The 27,575-nt window shown below is 42.6% G+C and overlaps 2 protein-coding genes across 2 annotated transcripts in view; one reads left to right on the top strand and one right to left on the bottom strand.

Annotated features, from left to right (window-relative positions):
* Positions 1-27,575, bottom strand: part of MED13L (mediator complex subunit 13L) — a 235,598-nt gene that overhangs the window by 137,026 nt on the left and 70,997 nt on the right. The window lies entirely within an intron of this gene.
* LOC141144548 (actin, alpha cardiac muscle 1) lies at positions 8,402-9,898 on the top strand. Its single transcript, XM_073630333.1, has one exon. The coding sequence runs from the start codon at positions 8,494-8,496 to the stop codon at positions 9,625-9,627; it is 1,134 nt and encodes a 377-aa protein (XP_073486434.1). The 5' UTR covers positions 8,402-8,493; the 3' UTR covers positions 9,628-9,898.

The following is a 27,575-nucleotide window of genomic DNA, read 5'->3' on the forward strand; positions in this document are numbered from 1 at the left end:
GCTGGGCCGGGCGGAGGGGCAAAACGCAGGTGCTAGCAGGTATCTGGGCTGATCCCGCTAACACTGCGTTTGTGGGAACCCTAAATTGCTGGGGACGCTAGTATAGATCTGATCAGATCAGATATTGATCCGATCAGATACTATACCACTAAGGGAGGTGTACGGTGCGTGCGTGGGTGTTAGCGGTACTGGCGCTAATCTGACGCTGCCTGGGGCTGGTGCTTGCCAGTTCACCAAAACGCTACCAAAAAAACTGTTAGCGATCGCAGGGATCAGGCCTGACTATGCGAACGCTGCAGTTATGCGTTTAGTGTTTTGTAAGTGACAGTGATCGATCGATACTGCACTTGGGTGGGCCGGGCAGAGGGGCAAAACGCAGGTGCTAGCGGGTATCTGGGCTGATCCCGCTAACACTGCGTTTTCGGGAACCCTAAACTGCTGGGGACGCTAGTATAGATCTGATCGGATCAGATATTGATCCGTACAGATACTATACCACTAAGGGAGGCGTATGCTGCGTGCGTGGGTGTTAGCGGTACTGGCGCTAATCTGACGCTGCCTGGGGCGACGCATATCACCGCCGGGCGATCAGGGGGCTAAATCTTTATTCGGTAATAAACGGCGGGTGCCCTGACACTATAAAAAATAAACAAACTAACCAGTGTCACTCGTAACAGTTATACGGTGATCAGTGGTGAAAGGGTTAACTAGGGGGCAATCAAGGGGTTAAAACATTTATTAGATAGTATATGGGGGTCCCTGTCGCTATAAAACTCTGACGGCGAACCTAAATATTTACGTCTCTAACTAGCGTCACCAGCGACACTAATACAGCGATCAGAAAAATGATCGCTTAGTGACACTGGTGACAGGGGGTGATCAAGGGGTTAAAACTTTATTAGGGGGGGTTAGGGGGGTACCCTAGACCTACAGGGGGCCTAACACTCACTGCCCTGACACTGTAACTGTCACAAACTGACACTATGCAGTAATCAGAAAAAAAAAAAAAAAAAAAAAAAAAAAAAAAATACTGCTAATGTCAGTTTGTGACGGGGGGGGGGGGTGATTGGGGGGGGATCGGGGGTGTAAAGTATGCCTGGCATGTTCTACTGTGTGTGTTTGTGTTGTGTGCACTTACATGTCTTCTCTCCTCGGCGCTGGGACGGAAACTGCCAGACCGAGGAGAGATGACATCACATCCTCTGCCTGTGTGAAACTATACACAGGCAGAGGAGGATTCCCATTGGCTGGGAGCGATCGCGAGGGGGGGGCCACGATCGGATGGTCTCCCCCTCGCCTCCCGACGCTCCCAGTCAGATGCCGACCGCCGATGGCACCGGGGGGGGGGTCCGATCGGACCCCCCGCCCGCGGGAGGCAGATCACGTACAGGTACGTGATTCTGCCTGCCCGTGCCATTCTGCCGACGTATATATACGTTAGGCGGTCGGCAAGTGGTTAAACATTGCATTTAGGCCTTTGTCACACTTCTGCATTGGACTAAACAGTGTTTTACCTCACTCTACCACAACACACCACACAGTGATTTTGCATTTGCTTCAGGTCCAGTGTTTTCTGGGACATGGCATGTTAGAAGCCCATTGAAAATGAATGGGCGTTCTTACTTTAACAGTGTTAACGTGCTGCAGGAAACTAATGTGTGACGGGGCCTTCAAATTGACCTACAGGGGTTGATTTACTAATATCTGGTGCAACTGTGCATAGAAACCAATCAGCTTCCAGGTTTTTATGTTTATTGTTTACAAAGCAAAAAATGAAAAAATAATAATACAGCAGCATAAGGCACTAGTGATCAAATACATGGTCACATCAACAGTGTAACAAGTACAGAACTGCACAGATTATTATACGATTGCATATAATAAAAAGGAAAACAGTAGGCAATAAAACATAGCTAAAATCTGCAAATATCTCATAAAAAAATGCAAGGTGGACGTAGCCAAACTATCTGCGGTGTGGGACACAACATGTAATTGGCACAGGAATCACAGCGCAGTCCTGTGCGAATTACATGCAGTTTCTCTGGGGTACGATTTGAGGCATGGATATGTATAGAGAGAGAGACCTTGGGTAACCTGAAATCATAAAGTGATAAGTTCTGTATCATTGCTCAAATTGAGCTTCCAGGTTTTTTTGTCAAAGCTTAAACAAGCTGAAGTTAGAAGCCTAATTGGCTACCATGCACAGCAGCAGATTTCTCACTCTCCCTTTTTAGGCTCTGTTCACACCCGAGCACTGCACAACTGCGTTATTCGGGACACATTTAGGGGGCCATTATCTTAATGGCAACCCAAATGCCCTGCAATTTTGCAGCAATTGCTGAGTGACAAAACGAGCTAAAATCTCAGCAAAAATCATAAGTCCAAACCCTCCTGGCTCTGTGCCAAGATTTTGTATGAGCTTCTTTAGAGCGGAAGGAGGCCCAGGTATGAACGGAGCCTTAGTAAATTAACCCCATAATATTCGTATAAGAAGTTCTTCAAATAAGCCCAATGGTAATCATACAAAATAATAAAACGTAGCCTCTTGACTAGGGTCTAGGACTTCGTCACATGACAGACATTGGAGCCCAGAAAACAAATTGGGGGTGTGGGGTAAGAATTTCAGACGCATTTCAGATGCACCAATATGCTTAGAAAATACTAGTTCACTGGCTGTTATGCTGTCTTGTCTATATTCCCCTTGCACACGTTCCTGGGAACAAGGCTCATCGATAGTGGGTGCTGAAACGACTACCAGCTGATTACTGGAAACATCACAGGTAAATGCACATATTCGCCAGCACACCGCTGAGCCTCGCAGGACCCCTTCATCAGGCATTGATCACATGCCTGAAAAAGGGGTCCTGCAAGTCTCTGAAACGTTGCAATTGCTCTTGTAATTTGCTCTTTCTGCAATAAAAACCTTTGAATGACATTTGAGGATCCTTGGTGTGCTGGCAAATATGTGTATTTATATGGCTGTTATGCTGTTCCCCTGGTTTTAATACCCCACGACAATTAAAGTGATAGTAAAGGCCAATGACAAATATTCCTGAAAAATTCTTGTGGTGCACTGTGTTTGTCTTTGTTCTGTTGTCACATGTAGGCAGCCCATTCAGAATGAATGAGCAGGTGCACCAAGCACTGATCAAATGCTGGTATTCCAACATGACCGTTAGACCAGCTTCTGTTGGACAGCAGTACCCATGGAACGGAAGTTTTACCCTGCTTTACTTTGTACAGCTCTGTGAAATGGTTTTACATTCCTCGAATCAACAAAAAAAGAATATACCTTATATCCGATCTGTTTAAAACTTAAGTTGTAAGATGTGTACTCTAAAATGCACATACAAAAGACACGGGGATACATTTCAGCAAAAAAGGCAATGTGGTGTAAGTAAAATACAGATGAGGGATAAAAAGTGGGCAGGAATGGACTGACAGGCGTCAGAACAGCTGCTCTACAGAAGGGTCATGCTTTGTCTTTTTAGGGAATTCCTCTCTGGCTTGATCCCATGAAGCCCGCCTACCCCACATAAATTCCAGCCTATTTCTGTCACTTCCCTGATATGCAGACATGAACACATCACTTAACGCCTTCACTGCTACAAGAATCTTAAAGTCATCCCAAGACTTTCCATGCTGTACATTCAAATTACCTCATGTAAGCATAGTAACAATAAAATGGTTGTTTTATAATAATACAAATCTAACAAGATTTTTTTTAAAACTAAAGCCTGCAGCAAAACTAAATAGACTATTGGTCCAGGTAAGTTCATCTTTCAAAATAAATAAACTGCCTATACAGGTAAGGAACACCTTTAGAGGAAAACCAGATGTGCAGCTTTGATTAAAGTTGAAAAATACCCCTATACTGCAGGTGTAGGTCATTTTACTTACCTCTCAAAGCCTGGTCAAAAAACTCTCAGAGATGGTGTCTTACAGTCAAGCCTTGTTGCTAAGAGCTTGTTAAGGCGATGCCTGGCAATACTTCTCGCATCCCACTAATCTACTTTTTAAATCCCTACGCATCTGTGCTCCCTCTTCCTTGTCACAGTAGCTTTTTATTATGGTGGAGATAACCATATCCTTGGATGCCAGTCTTTTCCGGAAATTCTCCCACCAAGGCATGTACATTAGATAAGATTCCATTCAATTTCTACAGGAGGTCCGCCAATTGTTGAGGCCAGCATGCAATGGCTATCCCATAGAACAGAACCAGGAATCTACTAGACCTAGATGGATCATCGGGGAAAATTTCCATATATGAACTGTGCTGCACGCACTGGCTCTCCACAGCAAAGATCTCTCAGGATTGTTAAGGGGTGAGTGGTAGACCTAAAACGTACAATTATCCCTTAAAAGGAAAGCATTTACGCTCACCTCCATGATGCACACGGGTCTGATGCTGCAGTTGTCAAGTGCTGGCTCTACGCCCGAGAACTGAGCAATCAAAGACAGCTGATCGTTCAGCTCTCAGTCTGCTCAGAGCAGAGAGCAGTGACTGTCAGATAACGCTCTTTGCTAAACCCGTCCAAACAGTGCAGGGCTCCCAATGTTGGTAATTGAGCATGCGCAGATAAAATACAGGCAATACAAAAAGACTATGAATTAGCCAGCACAACATTGCCACTCTGAACAGAAGTAAAGTAAAAAAGAAAAGTCTAATATATATTTTATTATATCTTTTCATGTGACAACACTGAAGAAATGACACTTTGCTACAATGTAAAGTAGTGAGTGTATGGCTTGTATAACAGTGTAAATTTGCTGTCCTCTCAAAATAACGCAACACACAGCCATTAATGTCTAATCCCCGGGCAACAAAAGTGAGTACACCCCTAAGTGAAAATGTCCGAATTGGGAAAATTAGCTATTTTCCCTCCCCGGTGTCATGTGACTCGTTACAAGGTCTCAGGTATGAATGGGGAGCAGGTGTGTTAAATTTGGTGTTATCGCTCTCACTCATACTGGTCACTGGAAGTTCAACATGGCACCTCATGGCAAAGAACTCTCTGAGGATCTGAAAAAAAGAATTATTGCTCTACAAAAACATAGCCTAGGCTATAAGATTGCCAAAACCCTGAAACTGAGCTGCAGCACAGTGGACAAGACTATACTGCAGTTTAATAGGACAGGATCCACTCAGAACAGGTCTTGCCATGGTCAAAAAAAGAAGCTGAGTGCACGTGCTCAGCGTCATATGCAGAGGTTGTCTTTGGGAAATACATGTATGAGTGCTGCCAGCATTGCTACAGAGGTTGAAGGGGTGGGGGGTGGGGGTCAGCCTGTCAGTGCTCAGACCATACGCCGCACACTGCATCAAATTGGTCTGCATGGCTTTCGTCCCAGAAGGAAGCCTCTTCTAAAGATGATGCACAAGAAAGCCCGCAAACAGTTTGCTGAAGACAAGCAGACTAAGGACATGGATTACTGGAACCATGTCCTGTGGTCTGATGAGACCAAGATAAATTTATTTGGTTCAGATGGTGTCAAGCGTGTGTGTCGGCAAACAGGTGAGGAGTACAAAGACAAGTGTGTCTTGCCTACAGTCAAGCATGGTGGTGGGGTTGTCATGGTCTGTGGCTGCATGAATGCTGCCGGTACTGGGACGCTTCACAGCTCATTGAGAGAACCATGAAAGCCAACATGTACTGTGACATACTAAAGCAGAGCACGATCCCCCCCCCTTTCGGAGACTGGGCCGCACGGCAGTATTCCAAGACGATAACAACCCCATAGACACCTCTGTGGGGCATCCTCGGTGGAGGAGTGCAAGGTCTCCAACATCCACCAGCTCCATGATGTCTTCATGGAGGAGTGGAAGAGGACTCCAGTGGCAACCTGTAAAGCTCTGGTGAAATCCATGTCCAAGAGGGTTAAGGCAGTGATGGAAAATAATGGTGGCCACACAAAATATTGACACTTTGGGCCCAATTTGGACATTTTCACTTAGGGGTGTACTCACTTTTGTTGCCAGTGGTTTAGACATTAATGGTTGTGTGTTGAGTTATTTTGAGGGGACAGCTAATTTACACTGTTATACAAGCTGTACACTCACTAATTTACATTGTAGCAAAGTGTCATTTCTTCAGTTTTGTCACATGAAAATATATAATAAAATATTTACAAACATGTGTGTGTGGGGGTATCGCCACCTTTGCACTTTAGATTAAAAAAAAAAAAAAAAAAAATCATAATTCCTTTCTAACAGCCTCCCTGTGCTCCTTCTTTCCTCACTGTCTATTTATTTTCAATTGTCCACCACCCGCAGTTGCAAGCGTACAGATTTGTACACATGAAAACTCCGTACAAAGCCCCAGAAGCTGTGTAGAAGTATAATCTATGCAATAGTTCCCAGTCATTGGTTAGCGCAGTCAAGTGACAGTACTGGCCAATGAGGGCCCTTTCTTCTGTCCTGGAAGATGAGACTGTCGCATGACCTCGCTGACCAATGACTGGGAGTTACTGCAGAGTATGCTTTAATAAATAACATTAATTATCTTGTTACAATGGCATTTGAAAGTCAGTGGGAAAGATTAGGCAGCAAGTGAACTTGTTATCTATGAAGTTTACGTGCTGAAAACAGAAAAATGGGCAATGTAGTTTATTGCATATGGGGCTGCGTAACCACAGACCAGTCAGGGTGCCCATGCTGACCCATGTTCACAGCCAAAATCCTGAGTGAGTATCAGAATTGGACCACAAAGCAATGGAAGAAAAAGGCCTGGCCTGACGAATCATGCTTTATTTTACATCGTGCGGGTGGCTGGGTGTGTGCGCGGCGCGCATTGCTTGCCTGGGGTATTTCAATTACCTACGAGCGCCCTGTGCTTCAGGTTTACTTGTTGTATTTACTTACAGCTTGCCAAACACTATTAGATTTTTTCATTTAGCTGGGAAAAAACAAATCAATACCTCCATCTATGCATTACAGTAGAGATGGATGAACCTCTCACAAAATTCCTTACTGGATGCAGGTGATGTTTGGCCAAAACATTTTCAACCATTTTCTTAAATTTTTCAATTCAATTCAGTTGAACTGGTCGCACTTGAAAGGTGTTTTTAAAGCACACCAAGATTAAAGATTGTATATGGCTCTTCTATTTAGACATGGGTTTGCTTATCATGGGGTTCTGTTTTAAAGCATAAGTTCAGCTTCAGGAACATATTACATGTTCCATTTTTAGGGTGGAACATGTAACATGTTCCCGCAGCCATTTGGTGATCTGTGTGACAGCAGTATAGGGAGAAGTTCCCCATACCGGCTGTCACTTATTGAAAAGCACGTGGCCGTACAGGGCTCCGCCCACATGGTCGTGTTATTTATTCAGAGTTCTGTGAATGCATGAACTACAAGTACCAACATCCTTTGTGGCTGTCAGCCTGTAGTTCTCAATGAACTACCACGGCGCTATTGAGCGCTCTGGTAGTTCATGGATTCTTCCGGCAGTGTGAAACTGCCTGCCCGCACGATGTACCGGCAGACAGATTACATGGCATTTATTCTGTTTAAGATGTGAACTTATCCTTTAAACTGGAGAAATATAAAACACACACACACTGTATCTCCCGATCTTTGCATGTAAATGTGAAGTATTCCACTCTTTGCTTATACGTGCTAAATGATGTAATGGCAGTTTCATAAAACCTGTAACAAAAGCAAGAGCTACCAGGTAGCCAAGGGCTACAACCTGTGCCAATATCAGAGCTGACTGAAGTCTTGGAGTTCATCTGCTGTTAAAGGATGCATTTGTTCAAAGGGTCTGCTAAATTCCGATAGCTACAAGGGTGAACTGATTAACATCTACAAAAATTCCTCAACTTCTGCACCCAAATAAAGTCTATATCACAAGATATTAAACTAATCAAATTATTCAGAATTATCACATTAAAATATTTGGTGTAATGATACAATTATTAGATTAGAATTCATTACTTGCTTAAAAGCACATGGAATGGTTTTGTAAATTCCTCTGGTCAACATTTTGAAAACATTTCATTGCTAACTCCTTATCTGAACAGGCTTAAAACATGTCCATTAATGGACAAGAAGACTCAAACAAACTTTCATAACTGAGCCTATTCATTTGATTCAAATAGCACACAGATTACCCCTCTTCAGCTGTGCTCCAGGAATATGTCACTGTCACTCATAGCCCTCTAGGTTCTGATGGCTGTGTGATTCCAGAGACACCAGCTGACAACTATCCATTTATGGTTAGACAGGGCACCACGACAAGACACTCCTACATGTACAGTAATTCAGGGCGGGTAGTATGGGCTGTCCCTGACAGTGCCATATTTGGGAAGGCAGGTGGGGGACTCCCAATGTATTCCTAAACTAGGGAAGGGAGCTACAAGAGAAAAAAAAAAGGGAGAGGGGCTACGAAGGAATATAAAAAGGGCTTGCTCAGTCAGAGAAGAGTGGCATTTGCAGCTTACAACACCTGTCCTTCCAGTTAACACGCAAGATCCCTGCTACGTTCAACCATGTGTGACGACGAAGAGACCACTGCTTTGGTCTGTGACAACGGCTCAGGCTTGGTAAAGGCTGGATTTGCAGGAGATGATGCACCAAGAGCTGTATTCCCATCCATTGTGGGTCGCCCTCGCCACCAAGGTGTCATGGTTGGCATGGGACAGAAAGACTCCTATGTTGGTGATGAGGCCCAGAGCAAGAGAGGCATTCTCACCCTGAAGTATCCCATCGAGCACGGCATCATCACTAACTGGGATGACATGGAGAAAATCTGGCATCATACATTTTACAATGAGCTTCGTGTGGCTCCAGAAGAGCACCCCACTTTGCTTACTGAAGCACCACTAAACCCAAAAGCCAACAGAGAAAAGATGACACAAATCATGTTTGAGACCTTCAACGTTCCTGCCATGTATGTTGCTATCCAGGCTGTCCTGTCTCTGTATGCCTCTGGTCGTACAACTGGTATTGTGCTGGACTCTGGAGATGGTGTCACACACAATGTCCCCATCTATGAAGGCTATGCCCTGCCCCATGCCATTATGCGTCTCGATCTGGCTGGCCGCGATCTCACAGACTATCTTATGAAGATCCTCACAGAGCGTGGGTATTCCTTTGTGACAACAGCCGAAAGAGAAATTGTTCGCGACATCAAAGAGAAGCTGTGCTATGTAGCTCTGGACTTTGAAAATGAAATGGCCACAGCTGCCTCATCCTCTTCACTAGAAAAGAGCTACGAGCTGCCTGACGGTCAAGTCATTACCATTGGTAACGAACGTTTCCGATGCCCCGAGACCCTGTTCCAGCCATCTTTCATTGGTATGGAATCTGCAGGTATTCATGAGACAACCTACAACAGCATCATGAAGTGTGACATTGACATTCGTAAAGATCTCTACGCCAACAATGTCCTGTCAGGTGGAACCACCATGTACCCAGGTATTGCTGATCGCATGCAGAAGGAAATCACTGCCCTTGCTCCAAGCACAATGAAGATCAAAATTATTGCCCCACCTGAGCGCAAATACTCTGTCTGGATTGGAGGTTCCATCCTGGCTTCTCTGTCTACTTTCCAGCAGATGTGGATCAGCAAGCAAGAGTATGATGAGGCTGGACCTTCCATTGTCCACCGCAAGTGCTTCTAAATGTAATTATACGGTGCAGTATTCTTTATTTTTAAGGCTATGCCTTAAAAAACAGAGACATTACATAACTTGGGGACTTCTTTCTAAAGGAGAACTAAGTCAGGTGTATTTTACCTCACTCATTGTTCTTTTCAAATATATACACGTATTCATTACAAAGGTGATAAAACAATTCGCATGTAAATGTTTATAAGATTTGGGTGTAATACTCATTCCAAAAATTGATGTTAAACTGCTGCTATGATGCCAAATTAAAAACATCTCAACAACCCATTTTTGTTTTATGACTTTTTTTTTTTTTTTTAACAAGCATGCAAGTAGCCAGTCTCCAGAAATGAAAGCATATGAGTTATACATTACACGTTACAGTCAAAGGTTTGCAGTGTCTGTGTTCTTCCTTTGTGTAAATTGCTTCTTTTTATTACATAGTAAATAAAATGTTTTTTGATGTTCTCTGTATGCATTTACAGATATATTCACCCTAAAATGCAGCAAGCCCAAGAACCTACTTTCTACCATCCTACACATTTATAAAACATCTCTAGCTTGTTTATAGAGGTTTGTGTCACAGGGAAAAAAAGAAATTGTAATTGCAGTATTATGTTGCAAGGACCCACCCTTCAAAACAGAAGCTAGGTTTTTTTATGTTATAATGCATCAATAAGGGATACATTTAGGAAAACAAAACACATTAATTATTCCAAAGGGTAAAAAAAGCAGGGTGTGCATTGTACTGGCACAGAGGTGTCCTAAAGCTCAAGCAAATTGTGTAAAAAAAAAAATTTTTTTTAAATCTGGTGTTCTGTCAACTACATTCAAAAGGGGTCACTAAAGCAATCTCACATACATTAAAACGAATGAACCTTTAATTTTCTAAAATCTCTGGGGTTTTTTGTGGTAAGAAAAAAATGTACATGCAAAGTGTTTCCCCTGATCCTGGAGTTTGAAGTAACACGTCTACGGTATGATGTTTATTTTCTTTGTAAAAGAACACAAAAATGTCAATTGTGCCATCTCTACTTTGCTATAGCACTTCTCTAAATGACAACTATAGGATTACACCCTTGTGGGAATACGTTTTCCTCCTGCAGCCTCAAATGTGTCACAGCTGCTGCTTCAACTGTCCACTTGGCCATTCACTTTAGCATGTTCAAACCCACAAGTAGACAGACACTGCTGATTCCCAAGCTTCCAACTCAGAGAAACACACATTAATATCCTCCAGAGATCATATAAAGGGCTCTCAACTACACAGCATGTTGGTGTGATTCATGATGGAATGCTTTATTATACCATCTGTATATACAATACATAAGAAAGGGGGGGGGGGGGGACGACACAACCACTGTCAACTTATAAAAGACTTAAATCGGCAGCACAGTGCATTTATTAATAGTTTTTCATACATTTATTTCCTCAAGTCATTTGCAGGCAAAGCCAAAAAATACAATAAATACAGAGAACTATAAAAGTTTAAAGTGACAATAAATAAGACAAAAGAATTTGGAGATTTGGAGGCGGCTGAAATAGAAATGATATTCAAGAATGCATTCTTAACTCAAAAAAGTACCTTCTTTCTTTTAAACCAGTATCATGTCATTTTAACCACTTGAAGGTTTACTACTGCAGGGCGGCCGTTGTGTGCAGAACTACGTATACACACACACACACGATCCTGTACTTCCAGGTAGGCGCACGAATGTGCGCCGCAGGCGCCTCGCTCCCGCTGTAATTATACACTAAGCTGAGTGTCCGACGGCACTCAACGATCATGCTGCAGAGAGGCAGAAGCGCAGTCTGCCTATGTAAACAAAGAAGATTGCCGTTCTGACAGGAGGGAAGGCATGGATCCTGTGTCTCTGCAAAATATGTAGCAGAATACATATTGGCCTTAATTAATGAAGAAATTTGTATTTTAATTTTTTTTTATTGGATATGTTTTATAGCAGAAATTAAAAAATATTGTTTTTTTTTCCCCAAAACGGTAGGTCTTTGTTGTTTATAGCGCAAAAAATAATAAAAACCGCAGAGGTCATCAAATACCACCCAAAAGAAAGCGCTATTTGTGGGAAAAAAGGACATAAATGTTATTTGAGTACAGCGTCGTGCAACCGCGTAATTGTCAGTTAACGCCGTATCTCAAAAAATGGCCTGGTCATGAAGTGGGGTAAATCTTCCCAAGCTGAATGTTCTCTAAAAATAAAGTTTAACAAGTCACTCTGTAAAGGCCCGTACACAGGATGAGAATATTGGACGGGGAAAAAAAAAAAAAAAAAACTCCTGCATTAGGAGCGTCCGTCCAATAATCTGATTGTTCGTACACAGCTCTCGAGAGCCGATCACAACAGTTCATGTGAAAATATCCGAAGGGACAAGCACGAAAATTTTTCTCATGAGATAACAGAACGAATGATTTTCGTGTAATTAGTATGGTATTTGTAAAAAAAAAAAAAAAAAAATCATGTGAACAAGACCACACATGCTCGGAAACGAAAAAATACATTACATCACTGGATTTTGTATTGTATTTGTATCACTGAAGCTGTATTATCTCCTACAAGAATTTTTGTAACCTATTCCTTTTCAATATGAGACTAGCATGCAAAAAAAAAAAAGACAATCATTCATCTGATATACTCATTGTGTGTATGAGGCTTAAGGAACACTGTATCAAGTCAGTGCTTTAACTCATGGTGCAACAGATAAGAATATCACAATCACTCTCAGCCAATAGCAGAGCACGCTGATCGGACTGTTCTAGTGAAAAGGGGGAGGGAGGGGGGGGGGGCAGTCCCCCTGTCAGAACACAACATTGCTGGACTAACCTCTCATGGTAAGTGTGTACCCTGCTTTAGTGCTAGTTCACACCAGATGCAGTTTTGTGCCCTTTTTTTTCTGTACTAAAAATGCATGCAGTGTTTTCCATGTATTCCAATGGCTCTAGTTCACACCAGTACAGTCAGTTTCCGGTGCAGAAAAAAAAATAGAGCGTGCTGCATTTTTTCTGCACAGAACTGTACCGGAACCTAGCAAATTGTATCAAAAATGCGCTGGAACTGCGTGGGGTGTGAACTGTAAGCAAAAACTGATCCGGAACGTGTCCGGAGTGCATTTTTGTGGTGTGAACTGGCCCCAAAAATGCATGCAGTGTTTTCATTGTATTCCAATGGCTCTAGCTCACACCAGTGCAGTCAGTTCTGGTCAGTTTCCGGTGCAGAAACTGACTGGAACAGACTGCTAGAGTCATTGGAATACATGGAAAACACTGTGTATGCATTTTTAGTGCAGAAAAAAAGCACACGGAACTGCATCTGGTGTGAACTGGCCCTTATTCTCGTGTCCGATTTATTTGAAAACGTTTATTTAAAAACGCTCAGCTGAAAACAATGTGCAAAGTATCATTCCCCACATATACATTTTTTCAACATTCAGCTAATTGGCTGTGGACAGGCTGCTATGGGTTATTTGCTCTTTACATCAAATCAAGATAAAAACTACACAGAAAAAAGTTAAAAATCGTCTGCATTACAGTTTCTATTGGCAGTGCCAACTGGATCTAAAATTATCACAGGTTTACTTTAAAGCTGAACTTGCTGAACTTGCTGGAAATCATTATAAGGCCTCATACACACTGCACGTTAAAATAATGTTATAAAAATGGCAGCAGCTTTACAGTGAGTTTTTCAACGTTTTTGCAACAGCGGTTTTTAGCATTTTTTAAATATATATTTTTTTCAAATGGATCAAAAACATTAAAACGCTGGTGAGCCACGTTTTTGAGCGTTTATCAGCTTTCTTTGACATTAGAGTGTTTTTACAGCTGAAAAACTCCTCTCAGAACCCACTAATTTTTTTTGCATGGACACATAGGATAACATGCTGGGGAGTTGACTGTAGAAAAAAAAACGTCTGAAGCCAAAAACAGCTGCTGTAAAAACGTCCAGTGTGCATGAGGCCTAATAAGTACTGTTACTACAGTAATTGCTACTAGCTTCTGGGTCCCGTGCTGACTGACCTGCTGTTTACTGAACAAAAGGAGGTCACTCGCTTGACACAGAACACTGCATTTACTCAATGAATGCTACGTGTCGGATGCGGTGGAAATTGTGACATTACCACCCTGCCTCTCCACATCAACCAATCAGAGAATAGGGACTATATCAAGCTAGAGACCTCCTATGCTCAAATGCAGCAGAGCACTTTCTCAGCATGGGAAGCTAGTGGAAATAACTGTAGTAGTGGTGACTAACCTCAGCTTTAAAAAAAGTTGTCCTTATTAACTCCCAGAAACTCAGAATGATTTGCAATATGTGCCCTCCTTACTGTATAATAACTGAAAGTCTGAAGTTTATTCTTAAATTATGACATGGTCAAGTTACAGTAAAGATTTAAATACTGCTTGGGCCGCACTCACACCCGTTCTCAGAATGCCAAAGTGTGACTGGGACCTTAAGAAAGTTGTTTATACAGTATATTCAATTGATCATATGGCCTGTCTATGTGGAAGAACTGGCTCTCCTTCCAAGCTAAGATCTCTACATCTCTGTTTTCATACCATATTAAAAGCAGGTCAGCAAATGTAGTCCTTATCAAATTTAACTCCTAACTCCATGTTATAGTGAACGTTTAAGTTGTTTGTTTGGACAAAACTTTCGGTCAATGGCTTAGCAGAGCTCAGCCTGACTCGATTTTGTTTCCAAAGCAGAACTGGAAGTCCCCATCTCACTACCTGAAGTTCTACTACAGTGTGTAGTTGTTTTAAACAAACTTTATTGAGATGTCACACAGACATCTCACAAAGTTCAATTGCCAGCCATGCAGTATGAGGTAGTGGATTGCCTCGCACTGTACTGGAAAAAAAGACTGCATGCAGTACTTTTTTTTTTAGTGTACACTGCCCACACACCACCGCAATACAGTGTTGTGAGCCTTGTCATGTGGTGGGACTGCTCTGGAATAGCCGCCCAACACAGTCCCGCTGCATCTGGTGTAAATGGGCCATTAAATGTTTTTATATGTAAAATGTGACGGGGTGAAATTTTAAAGCTGAACTATACAACATTAGTTTTGCTTCCCTCCATATACCATGTATAATCGCCAATCTCAGATTATAGGGTAACATTATTTAACAGCAATGGCCTCTCTAAGGATCTTGCAGACAAAGTTGTACTGCACGTGTGGCCATTCTGCAATAGACCCTAAGGCCTCATTTAAACGTGTACTTTTCTAAATGCAGGCAAGGTTTTCTGGGATGTTTTAAACAGCTTTTATCCCTCCCTTGCTAGAAACTTAATTAAAACCCCCAAACATTGTATATTTTCTTAAAATAGAGGCTCTGGAGAATAAAATGGTGGCTGCTGCAATTTTTTACGTTGTGGGATATTTGCGCAGCCAATTAGCAAACATTTTCAGAGAAAAAAAAAACAAAAAAAAAAACAGTTTAATCCTTTCACTGCCAAGTCCGTACGGACCTAAAAAGTGCCCGCAGGTGGCCAGGTCCGGACCTCATATCTCCCTCTCCTATAAGCTTATGGTCACTTCAATGACCATAAGCTTATATCAGAATTGTTCAGCCGACTCTGCTAAACAATTCTATAACTGATTGGGGGGGTTGTTATACATGTGTTTACCAAATCCCCCCCCCCCCCAGTACAATGGATATAGGCAGCATCGCTCCTAAATCCACTGTTTTTCCCTTGGATTTATCCTTGGCCTTGTTTGTACCTGTTGGTAGCCTTCTAATGCTTCTTACTGCGATAGCCAGCTATAGATGGGAGCAAGTGGCGTCTTTTTTGTATCCCTGTCGTGTTTTTTGGTCAGGCAACGCACTGGCACCTTTGCAGCCATTGTGCTATATGCTGGGTGTTCAGTGTGCCCCCGTACCTTTAAGAAGGGGTGGCTCCCCCTCAGTCCACCTGCTCTCCACCTATCCATCAGAATGCACGTGCCTCCATTGTGGGGACACTTATAAGTTAGTGTTAGGGACCACAGATACCAGGATGCCTTGATGAGGCTCTGTGGCCTACGCATACATTTGCAAATGTGTGCAGACTAAACCCCTGCTTCTAATGCATACTGTTAGACAGGTTATTTGGTTGTCTGCGGGCTGGTCGGTAAGCTAAGCTTGGTTTTTCCCTTGGATTTATCCTTGGCCTTGTTTGTACCAGCTGATCACTGTAACCGCGGGTGTTACAATGTATCAGACTGTCATTTTATGAATGAATAGAATCTCTATACAGATTCCATTCATTCATGTAAAGTGCTACAGGGAAAGGGACTATCTTCAGTCTCCTCTGATATCTCACCAAAGACCCGCCAAAAAAAATGTTTTAAAATAACTGTTAAAAAAAAAAGGAAGGACGCACAAACATAGTAGAAATACGGGTATATTCAATTTTCACCATTTTGCAAAAAGGCGCAATTTAAAATGTACAAATATTTGTTATTTATTAATGCCTTACAGGTTAAGCTTTAATATTTAGTAAGGATTTAGAAGAAATTTTGTAAAATTAGCTGTGGTTTTATCTGCTACTAATGGTTTTAGTGTATTTTTTGATAAACATTTGCACAAATACCGCGGGGTCTAAAAAATCAGTAGCACCTTCTTTTTATTCTAGAGGTCATATGCTTTCAGAAAATATATGGTTTTGGGGGTCTTTCACAAATTCTGAAAGCTGTAAGGGAAAAATGAAAACCTTCAGATTTTTAAGGAAATTTGGATATTTACATTTTTGCGTACGTTCGATTTTCAACATTTTGCAAAAAGGCGCAATGTAAAAATTAAAAATATTTGTCATTAACTCAATACAGATTAAGCTTTTATATTTAGTAGGAATTTTGTAAAATATGCTGTGTATTTATCTGCTAATCATGATTTTAGTGGATTTTTTGTAAAAATATTGTTTTTATAAACATTTGCGCAAATATCGTGGGACCTTAGAAATCAAGAGCACCTTCTTTTTATTCTACTGGTCATGTGCTTTCAGAAAATATATGGTTTGGGGGGTCTTTTACAAACTCTGAAAGCTAGAAGTGAAAAATAAAAAAGCAAAGGAAAAATTGCAAAAATGGTCTGGTCACCTGAGGGTAAAAATGGAGCACAGGGCCTGGCAGCGAAAGGGTTAATGAATTTTAGTGCACGCAAACACAATACCCATTTTTTGTTTTTGTTTTGGTAAAAATATAAAATATGACTTTGCATGGAGTAAATAGAGACCAAACATGTCAAGATTTAAATATACGCATGCCTGTGCCATGGTGACAAACTACGGTACCTAAAATTGTCTATAGGTTTATCCATTTGGAGTTAAATGTGAGCTATAGCACTAGCATTATTGCTCTCACTTCATTTGCAGTGACACCTCATGTGTGGTGCAATCACCACTTACATATGCGAGCTTTTTTTTTTAACACTTTTTTCATTAAAGTTTATTGCTATCACAAGGGGTGAACAAGCTCTCACCTTAATTTATTTTGCTTGTGTATCGGCTATAGCCAAGTGGCCACATAGGTTATTAAACAAATTTAATTATGTCCCCTAATGGGAACATGTACCTTGTAACTATGCAATGGTTAATACATGTTACGCCAACTTAAATAATAATATATTATATATATATATATATACATACATACATACATATACATATGAACAAGCCCCTTTTAATAGTTTTGGGCAGTGACAGGTTCTCTTTATGGAGACATCAGGGGTCTATTGGACCCCTGATGCCTGTCCTGCCCTCCCAAGGCAGCTGATCACACACGTTTAATTGTCTGCTTCTCTGGCAGTAGTGGCCAGGGAAAGACAGCTCAGAAACTAGAAGTGACAAATTTCTTGTTGCCGCTTGCTTCATTCGTTACAAAGAAGATTGGGGAATGAATGTTCCTTCTCGGTGGGCTGCAGACGAGACTGCTCACAGCAGTCCTGGGATCCTCTGTGAAACAGGAGAGCCTGGTAATTGTAGCGTGCAGCAGTGGGAGAGGGATGGCTTCACAGCGATAAAAAAGTAATCACTTTTACAGGAAAGCTAAAAAACTATACCAGTATCATCATGGCTTTAGCTGCAGCCATGATCCTGGTATAACTGCCTGCTGACCAGGACATTTATATACATAGGCTGGGCAGCAAGCGTTTAAACCAGGTTTAACCACGTTTTTAAATGCATGTAAACATGACCATATTCTATTTCGATTCTAGATGCACACAATTCTACTTTCTCTAAACACAGCTAAATCAATTACACATAAAACACAGGTAAATGCATAGTATGAATGACGCCATTAAAAAAATCATTACCAGCATTTATAGAAATGTCCCCTAATTGCTCATAAACGCAGGTTTGAAAGTGCCATTGTGAATTAGAGCCAACAGAGAAGCAGCCAATTTGGAGGTATAGAACCAGTCCAGAGCCTGAAAGTAGACAACCCCTCCATTAAAAGGGGAACTGACCATAAATGCATAGGCTCCAATCCCTGGCTGAAGTTGCACTAAGTGACCTTCCCTTTTTAGAAAAAAAATATTTCCTAATAAGCAATTAACAATGTAGCTACACGCAGATGAAAGGGCTAGTGGGATTTACACCTGTGCAGTAATGCATGACTTACAGTGTGGTGCGTAGCAGTTCCACTCATACTGAATGGCACCCCAACACATCCAGCTAGTGGATGGCACCCCATGTGCATTTTAACACACCATAGGATACAGATGTGAACCATCTGTGCTGCAGGCCCATTACCATGTGCATTTTGGTACGTGAGCAGCCTATTAAAAAATAATTGGCCTCTCTGCAAAGCACATTATCACTTACATGATAACACACACTGCACAAGTCTGAGTTGGCCCTCAAACATTTGATGTCTGACGATCATGAGCACCTATGCATTTCCATGTGCATAAAGCTGTTGACATGTCTATGGACCTGTGTTATTTGACACTAAGGCCTCATGCACATTGGACTTTAAAATAACATTTGTAAAAACACCAGCAGCTTTGCAGTGAGTTTATCAAAGTTTCTTAATGTTTTTGCAATAGCGTTTCTTAGCGTTTTTTTATTTCCTTTCAAAGGACCAAAAACTTTAAAAAACGATGTTGAGCCGCCTTTTTTGAGTGTCTATCAGCGGTTTTTGCCATTAGAGCGTTTTTACGGCTTAAAAACTCCTCTCAGAACCCACTAGATTTGGGTTTTTTTAAAGCCAAAAAACACCCCAGCCAAAAACTGCTGATAACAGCCTATGTGTGCATGAACACATAGGATAACATGATGGAGAATTTATTAACTGTAGAAAAAAAACACCTGAAGCCAAAAACAGCTGCTATAAAAATGTCCAAACACGTCCAGTGTGCATAAAGCCTGCACTCTCAGAAGGTGGAAGACCAAATGTGTGTGAGAACAAGCAGGTAACAACCTGGCATTAACTCTCGGACCTCAGGTATGACTGTTTACCATACATTGAGCTTTTTCACACATTAAAAAAAAAAAATAGAGCTACACAGATACTGCAAGAACACAAAGAGCATGGTAATAGCTAAACACTCATTTGTTATTTTAAAACAAGATGGTGAAGAGCTAAGTGACATCTCAAAGAAAGGATGCTTCATACAATTTTTCCACATTGTTTGTCCTCTAAATTGCCTCTGATTCTCAAGCACCAAGTGCATTACGCTGAGCTGTGATATATACATTTGACCTTCCCTCAAGTACCTTTGGGACATAAGTATTCATAGCAATGTTACTTCCAAGATACAGTCAGTTAAGATTCTGAGGAAAAAATTCTGCTCATAGAAAAAGGCAGGAGCCTGAATTTTTTTTATTTTTAATCAAAAGTGCGACTAAAAGTGTTAAAAAAGCAAACAAAATGCTAAGAGACATGCTAAAAAAAAATACATTAGGAAATGGTAGGAAGGTAGGAAATGGTAGAATAATGGTTAGCTTTGTATTGCCATCAGTGTCCCTGTTATGTTATGTACATAGAGCCTTCTATGGGAAAATGTCCACATAGAAAGACATTATTTTTGGATTAAAAAAAAACAAAAACATTTGGTACATTTTCCTATGTTATGTCCCACTGCAGGTATAGAAAATGCCTGTTGTTCCTGCTAGAAAACCAGTCAGTTTCTAACTTCTGCACTTTCTAACACCTCCTCTCCTTTTCCATAAAGCTTTCTTATTGACATTTTCTGCACTCCCTCCTCTCTCTCACAAGCTGTATGCCATTTGTCCACCTTGCCTGCTACACCATCCTGTGAAAAGTTTCCCAGAAGGCACATCAGCAGAAGCTTATGGTGCATCTAAACTCAAAAGTAAAACTAAAAAGGCAAAACTTTTTTTTTTTTTTTTTTGGGTAGTGTAACACAGTTAGAATTGCTACTAATGTTTTTTGTTTGGCATCTTTTTAGGGAGATTTTACTTTACTTCCTTTCTGACAGCCAAAACAGGAAGCGAGAGGATCCAAATACGGCTGCTCCCTTTAGAAGATTTGCCCGCTATTCCAGATGTGGTGACAGCCCAAAAGTTTGGATTTTCTTTCACTTTCAGAAATCACAGTAAACAGGACAAACAGAACAGGACATGCAGATAGGGTAATTCTCCCTACTAGGGCCACAAACAGCAATAACAGGCAGGAATACTGATGTTCAAACAAAATACCCCCTGGAGTCCATCTGCCCTTAGTTCAGGCATGGGCTGAGCTGAGAACCCTCCTGGGATGTATTACATCATTTGCCTAGGCATGGAAACCAGAAAGTAATTGAAGAAATGAAAATAAAAATACAAAGCTTAAAACAAATAAATAGGATATACTTTCCTATCCATTTACTAATACTAGCAGCAAAAAACACTAGCCTACCAGGTTTTGCTTTTTCCACAAACAGGCTATTTTTATTTATTTTTGTACACGAGACATCTAGTGCTATAAAAAAAAAATCAAATGCTGAAGAAAAGATGCAATCGAAATAAAAGGGCAACCGTCACTGTCTTTCAATGAAATTACAATGATTTAAGAACAAAGGTGTTTCTATCAGCACTGAATATAAAATCACACAAAATCTTCCTTCCTGTCCAACAACTAAATCTCCTACACAGACACCACAAATCTGAATATTTTATAAATACTATCAGGCTAAGGGGGAGTTTATGTATTATTAAAGGCAGACTGGAGAAGTAGGAATGTCACGAGTACCACCGCTAAGAACAGGTGCCTCATAAATAATGCACATGGCTGGAATGGCTTGATGCCGGCAGTTCAATTATATATGATGGGCTGAAGCACTGACAGAGGCACATGTGCGTGCATACATGCTCGCTACTAGTGTTTGCATCATCATTCTGCCGCAAGTCAACCTATGCAACACAAACTACTTTCACTACTTACCACCCTGTCAGGATTTTTCTCAAAATGCCTCTAACAAACAAGTATACATTTGCTAGTTGAATTTAAAACATAATCTGTACCAGTAACACTTTCATTTGTAGAATACTCAAGTGTTCTTCTGCAGCTACATGTCTGAGCCTAAGGGTCCTTTCACAAGGGACAGATCCGTGATAATCCGCCCCGTGAACATCCGCTTGCTCAGCGGGGATCATTCCGTTGATCCCCGCTGAGCCGGCGGATGATGGGGCGAGTCCCTGCACACTGTGCAGGGACCGCCCTGTCAGATCTCCGCTCTCCCCTATGGGGGATCGGATGAACACGGACCATCTGTCCGCGTTCATCCAATCCGCTCTGCAGACGGATAGAAAAATAGGATTTTCCTCCGTCTGCAGAATTGGACCATAGCGGGGACGGATGATATCGGGTGTCAGCGGATGATAGGGATGCATGTATGTCCGTATTTCATCCGAAAATGGATGGATGAAATACGGACATGCTGTCCACCTGTGTGAAAGGGGCCTAAATCAAACAATTTGGGGGAGATTTACTAGAACTGGTGCACACAGAACCTGGTCGCTTCTCAGTCCTTAAATGTGGTGACTGCATTAATCGCTTTTTTTTTTTTTTCTTTATTTTCAGCTGGTGATCTATCCAGGAACACACACTGGGGGTTAGCACCAACCTCCAGTGTGTGTTCCTGGATAGATCACCAGCTGAAAATAAAGAAAAAAAAAAAAAAGCGATTAATGCAGTCACCACATTTAAGGACTGAGAAGCGAGGAATATCGCCATTGTCTGGACTGATGGATCAGATATGAAAAGGGGAAGAACAAATCTGTGTACAATATGTGACAAAGAAAGAGCAATGGTTTAATATATAACATTACCCGAGCAGCTTATGCATCTTAAGGGCTGATTCCCCTGTAGAGATTCCATTGGTGAAGAGCTGATTCTCGATGACATCTGTACCTGTTCCAGCCATCTTGCCGACCATCCCAGGATACTACAAGCTGTTCCTGTCCATACCTGTTCCAGCCTCTTTCCGACCATTCCAGGATACTGCAAGCCGTTCCTGTCCATGCCTGTTTGATCTGGTGTCGCTGACATCCAGATCCACTGGTTCCGGTAAGAGTACCCATTTATTATTTCTCTTCTGTGATACCTGCTGTCAAACATCATACCCGGTGTTCCCGATTGCTCATATGAAGATGTTTTCAACTTGAAGCACACCTCCTATCCTTCGTGGTTTATACGCCACCCTTCTTTTTAGTGACCTCTGCACAGACTCTTGTGTTTTAATCACTCATTGGGACTTGGTTGCCTAGAGATCACATTTTGTATATGTGTACATTCACGTCTCTTTTACCTTGATTTGCTTAGATGCTCTACACCGTTTTGTACTAGCGCTACATTTCCACCCACATCCTTGTCATGCATTTTAGTTACATTCGTATGTAGCCGCTTTACCATTATTCTTAATATTCACTTTTTTTTTGGAATAGCGCAATATTTTTTTTTTATTATATAGCCAGAAAGATTCTGGGGTGAAGGGACAACTCCCCCGGGAACAACTGCTGGTGACTTACGTAGTCCGCCTGCCAATTCTCTATTCCCGGAATGAAGACTGCCGATAGACAAAGAACATTCCTTTCCGCCCAAGCTAGACTATGGTCCCCCACTCTCTGAGCTGTGTGACCCTTAGTGCCCCCTTGGTGATTTGATATAGGCCACAGCTGTGGTATTGTCGGATTGGATGCTGACAGGAGAATCCCGTAACCTGAATGTTCAGGGCTTCAGAGCCAGACGCGCTGCCCGAATCTCTAGGATGTTGATGGGCAAGGCCTTTTCGGTTCTGGACCACTGTCCCTTGACAGTTGTCTATTCCAGTACTGCTCGCCAACCTCAAAAGGTTGGCATCTGTCGTTACCACTTTCCAGTAACTGGTATGAAGTTTTTTCCTTCTGCAGATTCCTGGATACCGAGCACCAACTGAGGTTCTGGAACACCTTTGGGGACAGCCGCATTGGCAAATCTAGAGCTTGAACAGTTTTGTTCCAAGCAGACAGGATACTGTTTTGCAACAGTCCCAAATGGAACTGGGCATAGGGAACCACTTCGAATGAAGCCACTATCTTTCCTAACAACCTCATGCAAAGGCGAATGGAGGAATCTTTTTTCGACCTGACCATCTGCACCAGCTCTCTTATGGCGTTGATCTTGCCTGAGGCAAGAACGCCTTCTTTTGGGCTGTGTCTATGATCAGACCCAGGTACTCCAGCCTTTCTAGCGGTTTTTAAGGAAGAATTCTCTAATTTGAGAATTTAACCCAGATTTTTCAGGTATTTGGTTGTAATGCGCACGCTTTTCTCCAAACGAGCCACCAACTGGTTTATTAGCAATAGATCGTCTATGTATGCCAAGACTGTTAAACCCTGTGCCCTCAACCTGGCTAGAGGTGGGGCCAGAACTTTTGTAAACACCCGGGGTGCTGTAGCTAGCCTGAAGGGCAAGGCTACAAATTGAAAGTGCTGCTGTTCTGCTTTAAACCGCAGAAACTTTTGATGAGCGGGAAATATGGGGACATGCAGATATGCATCCCTGATGTCGATAGACGCCAAGAAGTTCTCCTCCTTATAGGATAGAAACTACTGACCTGATCGACTCCATGCGAAAGGAGCGGATTTTCAGAAACCGATTTAGATTCTTTAGATCTAGAATGGGTCTGACATCCCCATTTGGTTTTGGTACCGTAAAGAGGTTTGATTAAAACCCCAAACCTTGCTCTTCTGTGGGGATCTGTATAATCACCCCCTGAGCCAGTAATCGGTCTAATGCCCGAAACAGATTGCTTTTCCCCGGATCTTTGGGAACATTTGATCTCAGAAAACGAGATGGTGGAAATTACCGAAATTCTAGTTTGTATCCTAGAGACACCGTGGAGATGACCCATCTGTCCTGATTTCCTCTTGCCAGACTTCTGAGTATTGCAGAAGTACTTCCCCCCCACTCTGTTCTGCAGATTTCCGGCCCCAGGTCTTCTGTGCCTGGGCCTGACCCTGAAGGTGGAGGCCATCGCCACTACCTAGAGGCGGATGCCCCTGGCGCAGGGGAAAGAATCCATTTAAATGAAGGACATTTATATTTTCTTTTGACTGGCAAAAGAGTACTCTTCCCACTAGAAATATTTTGGATGTATTTGTCCAAATCATCCCAAAATAGTCGATCCCCATGAAAAGGGAAACTAGTCAGAAGCCTTTTGCAAGGTGCTTCGGCTGACCAATCTTTTAACCACAGGGTCCTACGCATGTGTACTAACACAAGCGCAAGGCGTTACGCCTGGTGAATAGAGTCTTCCATGGCGTCTATGGCAAAACATAGTGCCCTTGGTAGTTCGGCCAAATCGCGGGCCTATTGTGCAGGGACCTCCTTAAGGGCCTGTCTAAACTGGTCCTTTAGGGACTGACAGATGCATATTGCAGCGACTGCAGGCTGAGTAACGGCCCCTACCAAAGAAAAAAAAAAAAGGATTTTAACAGGAATTCCAACCTTTTATCTGTTGGATCTTTAAGCATTTGTGCATTGTCTACTGGCAAGTTAGACTATTATTTACACTGGAAATCGCAGTGGTCCACTGCTGGTACATTCCTTTTTTTTTTTTTTGGTGAATTTCTCCTCCATGGGATAGAGTGCTGTGAATCTCTCTGTAGGGAGAAAATGCTTATCCGGGTGATCCCATTCAGCATAAATAAGCTTTTCAAGTAATGCCTGTACAGGAAACGCATGAGAAGGCTGTGAAGACTTTAAGGAACCTAAAGGAGAAACAGAAGTTTCAGCTGACTCCATTAGGGGTAGCTTGAAAGAGGCACGAACCATCTCCGTAAGACATTGTACTAGCAATCTCTCAGATTGCGAGGCTGAAAAAGGTTCATCTACCGTTGTTTCCTCCGCAGAGGAGTAATCGATTTGCCTTTCCTCCTGATCGCCTGAGGGTAACACCTCATCCTCTACCCACTGTTCCCTTGGTAAGGGGTCTGATGTGGGGGAGGGGATCTAACACACTTCCTATCCTTTTGGATAGGAATGCGATTAAAGTCACTAATCTTCCTTCTAGGCCCTGCAGGGAGGAGAAAAACGCATCTCCAGTCACGTATACAGGAACTGAAATGTGAGAAGCAGCTGCACCACCAATTGTATCTCAGGAAAGGATGACAGTGTGGAGTGGTGTCTTTTTTGGGAGCCATAGTGCTGAGCACAAAAAGCAGAGGCACTAAGTAAAATGAACAACTCGCTAAGCAAATAGTCTAGCAAAAGAAAATGTCGCTAAAAAAAGTTCAGCTTTAGTGCTGTGTGTAAATGTTATTTCCTGTACTGGAAATGCCTGTGCAACCTTACGTGCCCCCAGCGCTCCTGTGTCCTGAGTGTCAGGCTCCAGCTGTATAGCTGTGAAGCGTCTGTCTCTGTTGTCCCCAGCGCCTGTGCTGTGTGCTCCTCGTGGACTTATGTCCCGCACACGGCGCCGTGCCTAAGCCACGCCCACTCTGTAAACCCGTCCCCCTCTCTGGTTAATACAAGCCATAGGGGGAAAAAAAACAAACATGCCGTGTTCTGGATGAGGAATCCCCCCAGGCTTGCTGAGACCACACACGTGCTGGGACTCTGAGCTGACTGAGAAGCAATGTACTAAGGGGTATGCATTTTTACTCCTCTAGTGGAGACTTTAGGCATGGCAACATTTTACTTTATGGAAGAAAAAAAACATAGGTTGACTTTTTACAGTTCCTAGGCTTCTTCCCTTACCTTATCCTCGCTGCAGGATACTGCTGTAACAGACAGATCCAAACTTCACCCATCACGGCGGCCTCCGTTAGCAAACCTTCAAGGACCGGGTCACTTTATAGGGGTTCCACTCCCTTGGACCTGTCTTAGCACCCCGCCAGGAAAAACTTTAGGTAATGTAGATATGACCAAAAAGTCCTGGAACCCAGGGTCCAGCCCTGCAAGAGAGGCGTTACAGGCAAAACCTTGTGCTTCGTATACAAAGGCCCGGGTACCATCCACCTTGGCCTCAGTGGCACTTTCGATGGATCCGGTCTATGGAGGCTGTTTAAATCCAGTAAGGATCCCTCCAGTGGATCTCTTCAGAGCACATCTTCAATCGTGACCAACACCTTAGACACTGGTGAGAAAACTGAGGGGTTATATAGGGAGTGAACTTCCTGTATTGGGTATACCAGTGTCCATCACCTGAAGGTGCCTATATACCCACATAGTAATTACTATGGTGCTCTGTGTCCCATGATGTGCGATTAAGAAAGGATTTTTTATAAAAGTAAATGCTGTAAACTACTTTAGTAGTGAGAAATTAACATCCTGCCCTCTTACGCCTCAGATCAGCCCCAATTCCTGCAACTTTACACCACATATATCACTGTCCCCCCTGCAAATCTGTTTCACCACTGTACCCCCCTGCTCATCTGCCCCGCCCCCCCCACTGTACTACCCTGCACATCTGCCCCACCACTGTACCTTCCTGCACATCTGCTCCATCGCCGTATCATCTTGCTCTTCTGTCTCACTTCTGAAACATATTCTCATCTCTCCTAACACTGAACTTATCTGCTCATCTGCCCCACCACTGTACCTCCTGCACATCTGTCCCACCACTGTACCCCCTGCTTTTCTGCCCCACCACTGTAACCCCCTGCTCATGTGTTTCATCTGGCCCAACACTGAACCCCCCCTGCTCATCTTCCCCATCATTGTACCCCCTGCTTTTCTGTCCCACAGCTGAACCCCCTTCTTCCCATCCCTCCCACCACTGTACCTAATGCACATCTGCCCCACCACTGTAACCCCCCAGCTCATCTGCTCCACCTCCGTATCCCCATGCTCTTCTGTCTCACTACTGAATCACCTTCTTATATGCCCTAACACTGAACCCATCTGCTCATCTGCCCCACCACTGTAACCCGCTTTCTCATCTGCCCCACCAATATACCTCCTGCACATCCGTCTCACCTCTGTACCCCCCTGCTCTTCTGCCCCACCTCACCTGTCCCACCAATACACCTCCTTTCACATCTGACCCACTACTCTGCGCCCTGCTTTTCTGTCCCACCACTGAACCCCCTTCTCATCTGCCCCAACACTAAACCCCCCTGCTCATCTGGCCCAACACTGAAGCAAGCAAAAAGTGTCAGAAAAAAGTTTAGTCTTTAAGTGGTTAAACTGACCTCATTTAAAGACAAAAAGGTAATTCCTTTGATCTGATTCTAAAAGAACAAAATGTTACAATGTTTCTCTGAGCAATATTGTGATCAACTTGGCAGGCTGCCTATTTTGTTTTTTTGTTTATTGACAGCTGTCAGCTTGAGCAGAGAACCCTCTGCACTGAATCAAGGAAATGCTGTGTTAAGATCGCGAGGGGGGGTTGAATCGCGATCTCGATTCTTTAACGATTAATCGTGCAGCTCTACTTTAACACTGAGGTGCTTTACAGGCGTTTTAGCTCTAAAAATAGCACCTGCTAAGCACCTGTAAAGCGCCACTCTAGTGTGAAAGCCCGAGTGCTTTCACAC

The sequence above is a fragment of the Aquarana catesbeiana genome, linkage group LG01, assembly GCF_042186555.1.
Source record: "Aquarana catesbeiana isolate 2022-GZ linkage group LG01, ASM4218655v1, whole genome shotgun sequence".
Lineage (NCBI taxonomy): Eukaryota > Metazoa > Chordata > Amphibia > Anura > Ranidae > Aquarana > Aquarana catesbeiana.